Here is a 13,685-nt window from a genome sequence, read left to right as displayed (position 1 = left end):
TGGATGCAAATATGTTTTCAACGAAGGAATGATTTTGCATCGCTTTGCTTTTATAAGGTTTGGCAATGGCATACATTACATCACAGTGATTGACTAGATCTTGTGGACCTGTGTGAGCAAACAAATCTATAATAATTACCGTACTGCATTCAGAATTCCCATTGACAATGTGTAATTCATTTCATCATGCATAGTAGAGGTGCTCCGATCAGGATTTTTGGGGCCGCGATCACCGATCACCGATCGCTGGAATGAGAATCTGCCGATCCGATATAACCGATCACTGATCACGGCGTCGATTGAAGCCTTCTTTTTATCATGTAGATTTATTTATTTATTTATTTATTTATTTATTTATTTATTTATTTATTTATTTATTTGGCTATTCTTACCAACATTGTATAATAAGTATTAAAGTTAAGAGATGAGAAAGTATCATTAATTGACAACTGTTTATTATTGTTACTCTCTCTTAGACACCCAACTTAAACCACAGCAGTTATTGGGAGCAGCTGAGACAGAGCTTAACAAATATAGCTTTCCTGTAGAGTAAAATAAATAAAATTGTATTTGATGGACTTCCGCTAAGTGTTTAGAGTAGACAGATTGCTCGTGTTTCCACCCTTACTAGAAGCGAAGCGGTAGTAGCGAACAATTTGTTGTACTCACTTGTGACAACAAGCATTGTCAGCATCATCGACTCAGTCTCCAGTGAAGTAAGTAATCCACACTTTCTGATCGTTTAGTCTAACTGCTATCTGTCTCTTTTCACTTTGAGTGAAGAGGGGCGGTGCACAACACACACGCTGAAAGCAGGCAGGAGGCAGGCACAAATGGAGACTCACTATGGCTCCTCGCTGTTGTGTGTCTCGTCTGAGAGACGGAGAGAAAGCGAGCGATCTCTTTTAAATATATCATAGGCTAGACTATCATAGGCATGTCTTACGGAGTTGGTGAGATCAAACGAGAGATAAAGCGGTGAGATAACGTTTGTGTAGCAATTATAGGAAATATATATTGAACTTTATTGAAGGAAAACCCCTTGAGATGGATCATCTCGTTTTAGAGGGGGACCTACAGGAACAAGAATACATTAATAGTACAACAAAAGAGATTTACAGGTACACATAAACATGAAGAGATACAAACCATACACATTCACACACATACACACACACACCCTCTCAGTACAATTTACAAGAATCAATACAGTTAGAAGCAAGAACAAGTCGTTTTTAGATGAGCAGATAATGCATTCCTGAAAATGAACAGAGAAGTGAGAGAGCGAAGAGAATTTGGTAGATTATTCCAATCGGATGGGGCTTTGAAGTGGAATGCCCTACGACCGATTTGCTTGTGAGTTTTGGGAATAACAAATGAAGGACTGAGTGTGTCTAAGTGGGTATGAAGAATTGAAGGGGACTAGATACTGTTTTAGGTAAGATGGATATTTGAAATAGATACATTTAAAAATAAATTGCAGCCAGTGAAAATGTCTTCTAGAGTCAGGAGATAGCCAGTTAAAGGAACACTCTGCCAATTTTCAACCAGCTTTGTATCATTAGAACATCAGTAGTATATCAGAAAACTGTTTTGAAGTCTGCCATTTAATTTGACAGTTATTGAGTGTTAACACATTGACTGCCAGCCCTTTTTTCAATGCTGTAGGTAGGTTCTGCCAGGTTTTTTTTTGAGGATTCTGGCTCATTTTACAAGAGCCGAGGATTCTTTTCTGCTAAGATTTTGTGAACACACAATATCTCAAAACAACTAATAGAATGTGTGCTTTCTCTGTCTAAAAGAGTTAGTTTGTAGAGTTAGTAGTTATGTAAGCATTAGCAGTTGAATACAGCATGGTTTCAGCGTCAGAAAAATTATTCAGAGATAAACGGCTTTTTGTGAAATTCGATAGAACAGTCACTTTAACCATTCATTTTTGGCATCAGTAAGACCTAAACAATAGTTTTGAACAGTAATTTCCTCCATAACAGCAGGAAACTCCCCTCTGCTTCCAACTCCTCCCTCCGTGGGCGTTCCTCTTGGCTGCAGCCAGCGGCCGTGTCACAAGCTTGTCACCAGTCTCACTGCTTTGCAGCTGCTGTGCGGCTGTGCCTGTCTGAGCGGCCGCTCTTTGAGGAAGTCTGGTTGGACTCGCTCGCTTCTTGGAGTTTTGGTTGAGAGCTTTGATCAAGCTTTTGCGATTCTGGTCATATTTATGCTGCGTGTTTCAAAGTGTGTTCCATCCGTGATCTATTATGCAAATTTGCAATCCCGCACTGCCAGCAATCAGCGCGAAAACGAAAGCGTTTTCGCCAATCCATTTTCATGAGAATGGCTTCGTCACACTGCTTTTTGCTTGCCTTCCTCCTTCCTTGTCGCCACTTAGTGGGTCGGTGGAATGGGTTGTACACGTTGTACACGTCCAATACTTATATAAGAGATGTCGATTTTTTTGACGTGTTAACACGTCGTTGGCAGTCAACAGCTGGATTCTGAAAACGTGTTAACACGTCGTTGGCAGTGAACGTGTTAAAGTGTGGACCAGTGACATCACTGGTCCACACTAACTCAAATGAATAACTCGTTAACTCAAATCAACTCTTAATAACTGTCAAACTAGATGAATGATGAATAGTTTGACAGTTATTGAGAGTTGATTTGAGTTAATGAGTTATTAATTTGCGGCCCTGCAGCTCGCATCCGCAGCTCAGCCGCGCAGCTCGGCTGCTGTGCGGCCAATGAAACCAGCATCACTGATGATGTCAGATTTATGACATCACTGATGATGTCACAGTGGGATTTATGTCATCACTGATGATGTCACAGTGGGATTTATGACATCACAGTGGGACAGAGAAACAGAGAAACAAACAAACAGACAGACAGACAGACAGACAGACAGACAGAGCCCCAGCTCCCATTTATATACTGATGATGATTATTATGAATAAATTGGTGTTAAATTCTACTCCGCCCGCCTGGACATAAAACGAACGCTCCTCTCTGGAGCTGTCGTGAAACTGGGTGGAGTGACCATGAGCACAAACAAAACATCGCGTGACGTCACCAGGTGAGTTTCTCGACAGTAACTGAGACGCTGTTATGAGTGGACACGGAGACCACTGAGACAGACATAAAGACGATTTTTCACTGCACACAATCAGTACACAATTTCAAAGTACACAATCAGAGAGAGATCTCTGCCTTCAGATTGGCTGGCATTTGGGTATGCAACGTTACGTATAATCAGTGTATTGACTGCAGGCAGGCGCAGCTAACATTAGCTGTAGGAAGAGCTCTTCAAAAGTGTAACGTTACCAATATTTGCGATTGTATTAAAATAGCCTGAAATTAAATCTCCACGTGTCTTTCTATCAGCGTCATTACTTTACGGCTGCGTGGTCACATTGTTGATAGCGTTGTAGCCTCAACGCCAGTACTATTTCCAGGACTTTCAGTATGTCTGTTGAACCGTTTGTTGGATCACTTCAAACTTGGGAAGTGCGCTTATGGGGGACCTGACGGAGTGCAGTTTGTGTGTGTGTGTGTGTGTGTGTGTGTGTGTGTGTGTGTGTGTGTGTGTGTGTGTGTGTGTGCAGGGTGGGGGGAGGGAAGGGTAGGAGCGCCCACGCGGTGGTGCATGGGGGGAACGGGCACTGCACTAGTAGAAGTAATTGCGTGACTAATCCAAGACTAATCCAGGATGAGGTGCAGCATCAGCACCTGTTTGTTTTCCAGTAGCATACTGAGCAGCTGTTGTCCTTTTCGTGTTGGAGAGGAATGTGCAGATGTATGCACCCTTTGGCCATTAGCAACCAGGACAACAAGGACATTAATCGTTTTGTCTATTTAAAACTCTTTATTTCTGGGGGCAGTGAGCCATTTCTTGTAACTCTCAATTCCTCTAGTGAAGCTGCAAAGTGGCTGAAGGCGGTTCTACTAGAATAAAACAGTTACCATGTTCATTTAGGTGACTGTGTGTATGTGTGTGAACTAGAGGGGTGCATAAAAACAGCATGTACTGTATGCACAGTCAATCTTTCTTGCATAGGAAGACCAGCCAGGATGAACGGCACGTTCCGAAAGTAACCAGGAAGAGCAGGTGTGGCTTCGTAAAGTAACCAGGAAGAGCAGGTGTGGCTTTGTAAAGTAACCAGGAAGAGCAGGTGTGGCTTTGTAAAGTAACCAGGAAGAGCAGGTGTGGCTTTGTAAAGTAACCAGGAAGAGCAGGTGTGGCTTCGTAAAGTAACCAGGAAGAGCAGGTGTGGCTTTGTAAAGTAACCAGGAAGAGCAGGTGTGGCTTCATAATGTAACCAGGAAGAGAAGGTGTGGCTTCGTAAAGTAACCAGGAAGAGCAGGTGTGGCTTCGTAATGTAACCAGGAAGAGAAGGTGTGGCTTCGTAAAGTAACCAGGAAGAGCAGGTGTGGCTTTGTAAAGTAACCAGGAAGAGCAGGTGTGGCTTTGTAAAGTAACCAGGAAGAGTAACCAGGAAGAGCAGGTGTGGCTTTGTAAAGTAACCAGGAAGAGCAGGTGTGGCTTTGTAAAGTAACCAGGAAGAGCAGGTGTGGCTTCATAATGTAACCAGGAAGAGAAGGTGTGGCTTCGTAAAGTAACCAGGAAGAGCAGGTGTGGCTTCGTAATGTAACCAGGAAGAGAAGGTGTGGCTTCGTAAAGTAACCAGGAAGAGCAGGTGTGGCTTTGTAAAGTAACCAGGAAGAGCAGGTGTGGCTTTGTAATGTAACCAGGAAGAGCAGGTGTGGCTTTGTAAAGTAACCAGGAAGAGCAGGTGTGGCTTTGTAAAGTAACCAGGAAGAGCAGGTGTGGCTTTGTAATGTAACCAGGAAGAGCAGGTGTGGCTTTGTAAAGTAACCAGGAAGAGCAGGGCCCCGTTCCAATACCCATACTTCCATACTATTTAGTAGGCAAAAAAAGATTTAGTATGTCCCAATACATAGTATGTCAGATGCAGTATGCCAAGAGTACCAGGATGTTGTACTACATCAGCTCCTATTTCGGAGTATGCATCGATGCATGCTGCTTCAGCCAAACTTCCCCACAATCCTTTGTGCAGCAGGAAGTTATGTCTTCTTCTTCTTCTTCTAATGTTTTATGGCGGTTGGCAATAACTTTTTGTGCATTACCGCCACCTACTGGAGTTACGTCGCACTGACTGAGCTGCGTGTTCATGAATGAGATAATTAACTTTAAGAAAGCCTTGAAATATGTTAAAACCAAACAAGCATGGTGTGTACCAAAACATGCATATCTTGATTCCTGTTTAGATCTCTGACTTAATGTTTTTGCTTTATTTATTTTATTTTGTTTATTTGATTGTCTGTTCCAATTTTGTAAATGTTTAGTCTGAATTTTTTGTATAATGTACTGTTTGTTACTGCCAGACTTTGTTTATTGAAAAAAAAAAAAAAAAAAAAAAAAAAAAACTCAAATGTGGCGCTTCGGACGTCGGCGGAAGTGAGCAAGAGGTCGGAGTTTAGGAAGCTCACGTGACGACAGATGTAGTGTGTCCCAATAGTATGCATTTTGCATGCATGCTGCACACTACAATCCATACTTTGTGAGGGCAGCGGCAGTACATACTACAAGAAAGAAGTACAAGTATGGGTATTGGAACGGGGCCCGGGTGTGGCTTCGTAAAGTAACCAGGAAGAGCAGGTGTGGCTTCGTAAAGTAACCAGGAAGAGCAGGTGTGGCTTTGTGCATAATTTGTGCTGTCAGGTTCCACCCTGCTCGGGTAAAGAGGCTCGGAGCACCAAGCACCGGGAATTCCGGCCCGGGTCCTGTGACACCGTTTCATGGTTTGAAAACTACACCATGTTTCCTTATTATGTTTTGGCAAGTAACATAATGTGGTTGGGTTTAGGCAAGTACATCTCACGACTACTAAGACTCTGGGACAGACGGCCGATATTTGGGCGTTTTCGGTGTAGGAGTGGATGTCCGCGCCAAGACTTCACGTTCAGCTTCCGTTGTTGTTCACAGTCTGACGACGTCTCGTGCAGGTATCTGTTTATAGAGATTAGCCGAAATGTCATCTGGACCTAAAACACCTCAAAAAGTATCGATTGATAAACTGCATTCTCGCACCAATCGGACTGTTAACAAGGACCACAGTGTACATTACGTCATTTAGCAGACGCTTTTGTCCAAAGCGACTTACAATATCACAATTTGTCAACAGTACAGAAAACCACTATGCAACACAATCAATGACAGCGAAGATATTTTGATAGACTAGCACCATGTAGGAAGTAGTTTGAGAAGGAATAAGTAACATGTAGCATTAATATATATATATATTTTTTTTAAGATGTTAGTTCAAGAAGGGCCCAGGTGTACATGTAGCCTGAAAAGGTGAGTTTTTAGTCCCCGGCGAAAGATTGGCAGTGATTCGGCCGTTCTGACCGAAGGGGGGAGCTCATTCCACCATTGAGGGACCAGGGACGAGAAGCGTCCGGAAGTACGGAAGCGGAAGTATTTTGGTATCTGCTATACACCGAAAACACCGAAATATCAGCCGAGAGTCTGAGTCTTACTCAGTGGTGTGTAGTCTATAGCTTGCAGAGTTGATGTCACACATTGTTCTCACGCATTGTTGTACTCAACAAACATGGCACTCCTGCTGTTCTCAGCATAGGGTATTCAACAAACATGGCACAACTCTGAACGCTCTATACACTGCAGGCTACCCACTGGGAAAGCTCCGGGATTTCTGTATACCCACTTAAAAATGTGCAAGGATTTTGTGACAGAACTTTTTCACTTCAGTGATTTTGTTTCGCAAATACCGGGAGGAGTAGTGGCCTATACGTTTCGCAGGGGAAGGCATCGTCTTCTCCATTCCCACTTCCATTCATAAAAGTCACCCTGTGAACTCTGTTCAGACCGGCCGCGGAACAGCCCCAAAGAGGAGGAGGACGCGTCCTTTCTACGCCCATCGTGTTCAGGTCAACACACTGACCGCTCCGCTCTGTTGCTATGTTGGCTATGCATGGTGTGTGCATTCAACAGAAAAATACCATAGAAAACACTATGGCCATCTCCATTATATCACCTCAGAAGCACATACCGGTATATATCAAATAATCAACCCACCAGCGTCTTCGCTGTTGTTGATTAATCTATCTGCACTCACTGATGCACATTTGCTTACAGCCTTGTAGGATGAGGATCTATCTGGTTTTGAATGAGGCGATCACTTGCAGTATGTGTTGTAGCCTACTGGGCTCCTGTAATGGTTCTGCACCTACCAAAGCTCCTGGAGCCTACATGTGCCTACATGTGTGTGCATGTTGACAGTGGGTTCAGCATTTCATCGTGACCGATTTCATTAATTTCCAGGCAGCCTCCTGCTGAGGCCCAGACTCTCCCTAATCACTCCAGATCTTTAGCCCGAGCCATCATTCTGATCCTGAGCATTTTGGCCGGGGCCATTTATTGATTAAATACATGTGGGAAGGAATCAAGAAATGAGAAATGTATGCATGTAGAGTCTATTCAAACTAGACTTCGACCAATATGGATTCTTAGAAGGCCAGTTACTGATACCAGATACTTTTCGATTGTGTCTTTAAATGTTCCTATTTTCATGGAAGAAGAAGAAAAACAAGGATTCAGCGTTTCCCCCCAGAAGTCTTGGCAGCTTCTGAAACAACACTTGGACCACCATGGGACAGACACTAAAACCACTGAAACCCATGAAATCCTCTTAGGTGACTTGTCAGCTCCTGAATGCTCCTGAGACAGGCGTCACAGGTGTAATACAGACTGAAACCCCTCAGAGGAGTAAGGGGAAAAAGGATAATCTGATTTTCAAGGCCAATATCAGCCCAATCCATCCAACCGAACCAATCAACACCCAACATATTGAATGGGTCTTGAACATGCCTCAGTCAGGTACAGCCTGTATTCCACATTAGGCCCAATATATTATTATTATTATTATTATTATTATTACCTATAATAATAATAATAATAATAATAATACTAATAATAATAATAATATCAAATAAATTCTAATCCGAGCTGGTAGGACTGTGGAAGTGGTGCATCAAAACCTCGACACCCCCCCACCCCCCTCCCGCATGGCCCACCCCATCCACCCCCACACCCCCCTCGTGAATCCCTCCGCTCTGGGTCCCCCAACAACACCTCCCGCCTCTCCATCCCCATTCCTCCAGAGGGGAGGAGGTAGGCTAAATGCCGGAATGCTCCATCAGTCGTTTCACCTTCACCACCGCGCATCAATAACATGGCCACAGCAGCGGCTTATAGAGGCTGGATGCTGGCATGGCATGGCACGGCACGGCGCAGCTCGCCTCTCATCACCGCAGCGCACAGCAGCCAGCCATCCCTCTCTCAGCTCAGCACCACACCTTTCAAATGAACACCAGATAGAAGGGCAATGTTTTTTATTTTGCTAGTAGAATGAATCCAAGGCCCCGAATTGATGCAAATGTGAAGGGCACAGCAGCCATGCCTGCCTGGGAGCCGGGCTGCTGATGCAAATAGCCTCCACACGATGCTCTATATATGTGGCAAATACCCTTGATGCAGTGTCGTGCGGAATCTGCAGATGAAAAAATAATGACGGCCATGGAGTGATAACTAAAAGACATAACCCTGGCTGCACTCTTGTAATTCCACTCTCTCGGGCGACTGGCCACAATGTCAGCTGCTGCGTAACCAGCCGGATAAACGCGCGCACACACACGCGCTCATCTCTCTCGTGCGCGCACCCACACACACACATTCACATGGTACTACTTACAATTCCTTTATGAGCATTTTTGGCGGTGTAGTAGTAGATCCCAGAGGGAGATCGATCGCTCAATACGGCTCCAGAAACACGCTCGATCCCTCTCCCTCCGTGAGTCTCTCCTCTCTCCTTCTCCGTTTGCTCCTCTCCCACCTCGCGCTCTCCCCCTCTATGTCATTCTGCCTCCACACAGCCTCTTATTTTCTTCAAATTCACTTCCTGGTCGGGGCCGCGGCGCGGCGTTGCTGTTGCGTGCGGCAGCACTGAAGGCCTGGTACGTTACTAGGCAGTATAGGCACACACACAGACTTTCCTATTTATTTATTTTTTATCTTTTTTTTTGTTGCTGTTGGACACACTGACTCAAAGAATCCTAGTCTGATTTGTTAAAATTATAATAAAAAATATTTAGAACATAGAACTCAATAATGGATCTTGAAAACGTTACTTTAATTATGCTGATTTGAAACAGCTCATTCATTCTAATGGGTTCTTGAACTCGGTGCTATGAAAAACCTTTCTGTAAGACCTACTATGCAGAACCCTTTTTATAAAGAGTGTACAGTATGTGTGTCATCATCGCAGTCACACAGTGACGTGGGAGTGGGGTTATCCACAATAGGTCCAATCCGAGGATCTCATGACGGGGACCATCGCTCAGTCGCTGGCACTGACGCAGGGGGCGTCAGTCCTCTAAGCCTATGAGGTATGAATGACCAAAACGTCCAAACATCTGGGTGGGAAATGCAGTGACGGTATTTTCTTATCCATTTTTTTTTGTAGTTTTTACTTTATCTTTGCTCTCGATGGACTTTAAGGACCCCTGGAGGTCCCCAGAATGCACGTTGGAAGGCCTGGTCTATTGGATGATGTGTGTTCAGAACAGACATTATGTAACAGTGCACTGCTGCTGTATTTATAGCGCATCTGTATCCGCCTGCCAGCATCCGCTTATCATTCCTCATCTCCAAGCCTGCTCCCACCCCATGAATACTAATACATCTCAAGTAGTAGCGTACAGTTAAAGGTATAGACTGTGGCCATGACAACCTGATGCTACATTAAAAGCCAGTAGCCTAATGAATCACATACACCACCAATAGCTTCACTTGATCAATTTATTTTGAATACATTTTTAATTGTGCAGCAAATGTTTCCCAATATATTTCTGACATACTAAAAATGTCAATTAGGAATGTTATGGTTTAGCTGCTTGTATTCATGAATTATTGTAGTAAATTGGCAACATTATTGTCACCTGCTTCCCCACATGCACGCATGTACACACATCCCATATTAATTAGCAGACACATCTATCACATAGCAGACAACTGAAAGAAAAAGTCTGCAACACCTCTCATACTACAAACAGTAGCCCTGGTCAGCACCATGGACAGCACTCTGATCTCTACATCAAGAAGTAGCCCCTCAGCCTTCATGATGTGCTTTTTCACCAGGTTGTTTCTCGTGGAACCCTGTGGGTTCCATGTTAGTGCCTATTAGTGATTGATGTATTGTTCTGAGTGTGTGTGCTGTGTGGCCTATCCAGCTCCACCTCCTTCTCCTGATATGTCCACTGGTTCTTGCTTGGTTCTGGCTTCCCCACATGCACACACGGTACACACCTCCTTCATCATATTAATTAGCAGACACATCTATCACAGAGCAGACAACTGAAAGAAAAAGTCTGCGACACCTCTCATACTACAAACAGTAACCCTGGTCAGCACCACGGACAGCACTCTACTCAGTGGTTCCCAACCTTTTTTGTGTTATGTACCCCTTGAGCTGTTTTACCATGCCAATAGTACCCCATTCTCCTAAATGTGTTATATTATCAGTTTTTATCATTTTGGAAATACATTGTAATCCCCAATCCCAAGCATAAAGTGTGTGTGTCTGCCAGGGATGTCTGTGTGTGTGTGTGTGTGTGTGTGTGTGTGTGTGTGTGTGTGTGTGTGTGTGTGTGTGTGTGTGTGTGTGTGTATGTGGTGGTGGTGGTGGGGGGGGGGGGGGGCGTCGTGCCCGTTGATCAGATCACTCCCATTTTCGAATTGGACCTTAATTTTTTATGCGCGTAGGAAGTACAACCTCTGCTGTGCACATACTTGGGCAATAAAGCTGATTCTGAAAAAGTGATAAAAGTGGTCCTCGTTTGTGAACATTATCCTGCTGAACATTTCCACTCCCATAAGCTTGTTAACCACATACCTTTTTTCATGCATTTAACCGAAATCCCCATTCTAAAATCCCATTATGTTGTTTTCAGGTGACGTCACGTCAAGATTGCGACCGGGGCGAGACCATTGGCCATTGGCTTGTTTGTGAACCACGTGATCATGCTGGGGGGAAACCAGCAGCAGCTTGGACAAGTTGCTGGAAAAATCACTTCTCTTCATTGTATAATATGGATCATATCCTATATGTTGTAATCTTCTGGTGATACCTGCAGCGTGGAGCAGCATCCAACACTCTTGCATACTTGCTTTCCTCCATTCTCCATAGTAGCTCTGGGAGAGCTGCCCCCCAGCGACGTCATCGGAATCACGTGTTTGCAAACAAGCTATAAGCCTTTTCCCCCGTAAGAACCAACATGGCGGCGATTTCATAGCCTGGTAAATCATCCAGTCACATGAACTCACATTGTGTTTCGTACTACAGTATCAAATTTCTACCCCATTTCAACCAATCATATCACGACCGACCACGACATGGCAGCTGTCAATCAATCTTTATTTCAGGAGAATTTTCTCCTCCAAATGAAGGAGAAAATGGCGCCTAGTGTCTGTAACCTGGCAGAATCTCTAGCCCATAAACGAACTAATAACTTGGGCAATTGTATGTAACATACAAAATAAAGCAAATGGTAATGTATAAGAATGCAAAGAAATGTAACTGGCTCGTTAAAATCGCATTCCAGGATAACATTAGTTAACGTAGTTAAGGCTGAATTCAGACCCCGGCCCCTCGGAGATTCCAGGCCGACAGTCTGCACTCTCCGCTCTGCTCCACACAAAGGCAGCTGGCCGCCTACGGCTCTCTCACGTAGCGCCACAACACGCTGAATCCCACTCGATTTGGGGGCGGAACATGCCAGGATTGGCCAAAGCCAAATCCAGTCCCCAGAATTGTCAAATCAAATCATCGACATGCTACTATGGCCCGCCTCTCAACCTGTCATCTCAGACAAGTTTTGTTTTTCAGTCTGAAACGTGACTCTGACCCACACGCCACTTGGGCTCTGTTGGGTTCATCTCGTCTTTAAGTTGTGGACCAGTGAGGTCCTTCTCCTGATATGTCCACTGGTTCTTGCTTGGTTCTGGCTTCCTAGGAGCTGTGGTGAAAACTTCTGCTAGCAACTGCTAGACTAGAAGGCAGAGGTTGTGGTCCCCATTTTTAACACAGGGGACCGGAGTGTGTTCCGTCTGACTGGATCAAATTGTTCAGTCATCCAGAGAAAGCCAAGGTGCTGCAAATACATCCTACTTCAGATCTGAGAGAAACAAAGTAGATTTCTTCCTATCTTGAATATAAAATGTCACTGAAACATTTGGTGGATACAGTATTTCCTCCAATTGTGGGGCTTTTATTTAGACAGGCTCTCATTAGATAGCAGCCTTTATTTCTTCAAATCACCGTATGACCTTTATGACAGCGCACTGAATCACTGTAATCAACTCACTCAAGGCACCGGCCACAATTGTAGGAATTAATACGGTAAGCCAAAATGGTGTCAGTTTAATGAGTTTAATGTAACGACTCATCACTAGTCCGATGTTAATAGTAAATCCTGATTCGACAAGTTACTGAGATTGAGTTGAATGTAACCATTTAGATAAAAACCATTTACATTTCAAATGTAAGAACAAGAAACCGGAGTGAACTTTGGTAGTAATGGTGTCCAAGTCAGGGGCTTGGTAGCTGTCCAGCTATTTGGTTAGCAAGAAGGTTTGTGTCCATTGAGAGCATGTGGTTGAGTGGCTTTGACCCTGCCTGCAGTAGTGTGATGAACAGATTTCAGCAACATTTCAGCTCCCACACTCGCTTTTCATCTGTGATCGCCGAGTCTCCCTCATGTGGGGGAAGCAAGGCCTGCACGAAATATAGAAAGCCAGGATATCTCCTGTGTGTAGGACAACTGCTTTTGGATCTGTCAATTATAAAAGCATCAGCACTCAGGATGGCTAAGTTGGTGATAGAATAGTCATCAGGGAACCCACATTAAGTTACACAGAGGCCTACAATGCAGGCTACTGAACAGTGACAAAACCATGACAAGATCAATGCAAGTTTATTAGCCGTTATACATTCTTCTGTGGTCAAATAGTAATGCCTCTATAACAAAACATCTCTGGCTACATTATCTGCTATGATATAAGAAAGAGCTCTAAGGTCAACAGCACATTCATATCATCAGACATACATTTAGTTGCTAGCGCAGTCAGATTTAAATATGCCACAGGATTTATGATGAACAGTGAGCATGAAATGAAATAAATAGATATCTGAACATTGGTGGGAGGAGCTCACAATTAGGGAATTTCTTTCAAGGTAGATATCGTGCATGAAGTGCTGAACTGCATTGATGAGTTAGTGTGAAATGTTTAAGGGGTTATTAGGGATTTAAAGTGCTGGATTTCTCTTACAATAAGAGTAGGTAAGTAGACAGACTGGATGAGATATTATCAGTTAAGGCATCTGAGTCTGAGGATTTTGAGTATGGATTGGCAGTAGACAATATTAAATAGGTGTTTAAAAAACCCTTGACTCTCATCACCTCCCAAAATGAAATAGATGGCCATTTTCACAGATATGTAGAGAAATTGTTCAACGCAGCAAGTTCATTGATAAAGTAACCTTATCTTTTAAATAACGGTATACAGTAAGATACATCTGGCTAACTTACTC

The 13,685-nt window shown here is 43.7% G+C and overlaps 1 protein-coding gene across 1 annotated transcript in view; it reads right to left on the bottom strand.

Moving 5' to 3' along the window:
• pitpnab (phosphatidylinositol transfer protein, alpha b) overlaps positions 1-8,899 on the bottom strand; it is a gene marked incomplete at its 3' end in the record, with an annotated part of 50,294 nt that extends 41,395 nt beyond the window's left edge. Inside the window, exon 1 of the mRNA XM_083633340.1 lies at positions 8,790-8,899. Coding sequence (XP_083489466.1) covers positions 8,790-8,806 — 17 coding nt within the window. The 5' untranslated portion in view covers positions 8,807-8,899. The remainder of the gene's footprint in view (positions 1-8,789) is intronic.
• Between the last annotated feature and the right edge of the window lie 4,786 nt (positions 8,900-13,685).

The sequence above is a fragment of the Poromitra crassiceps genome, assembly GCF_964638095.1.
Source record: "Poromitra crassiceps genome assembly, chromosome: 1".
Lineage (NCBI taxonomy): Eukaryota > Metazoa > Chordata > Actinopteri > Beryciformes > Melamphaidae > Poromitra > Poromitra crassiceps.
This window is presented reverse-complemented; position numbering and strand designations above follow the sequence as displayed.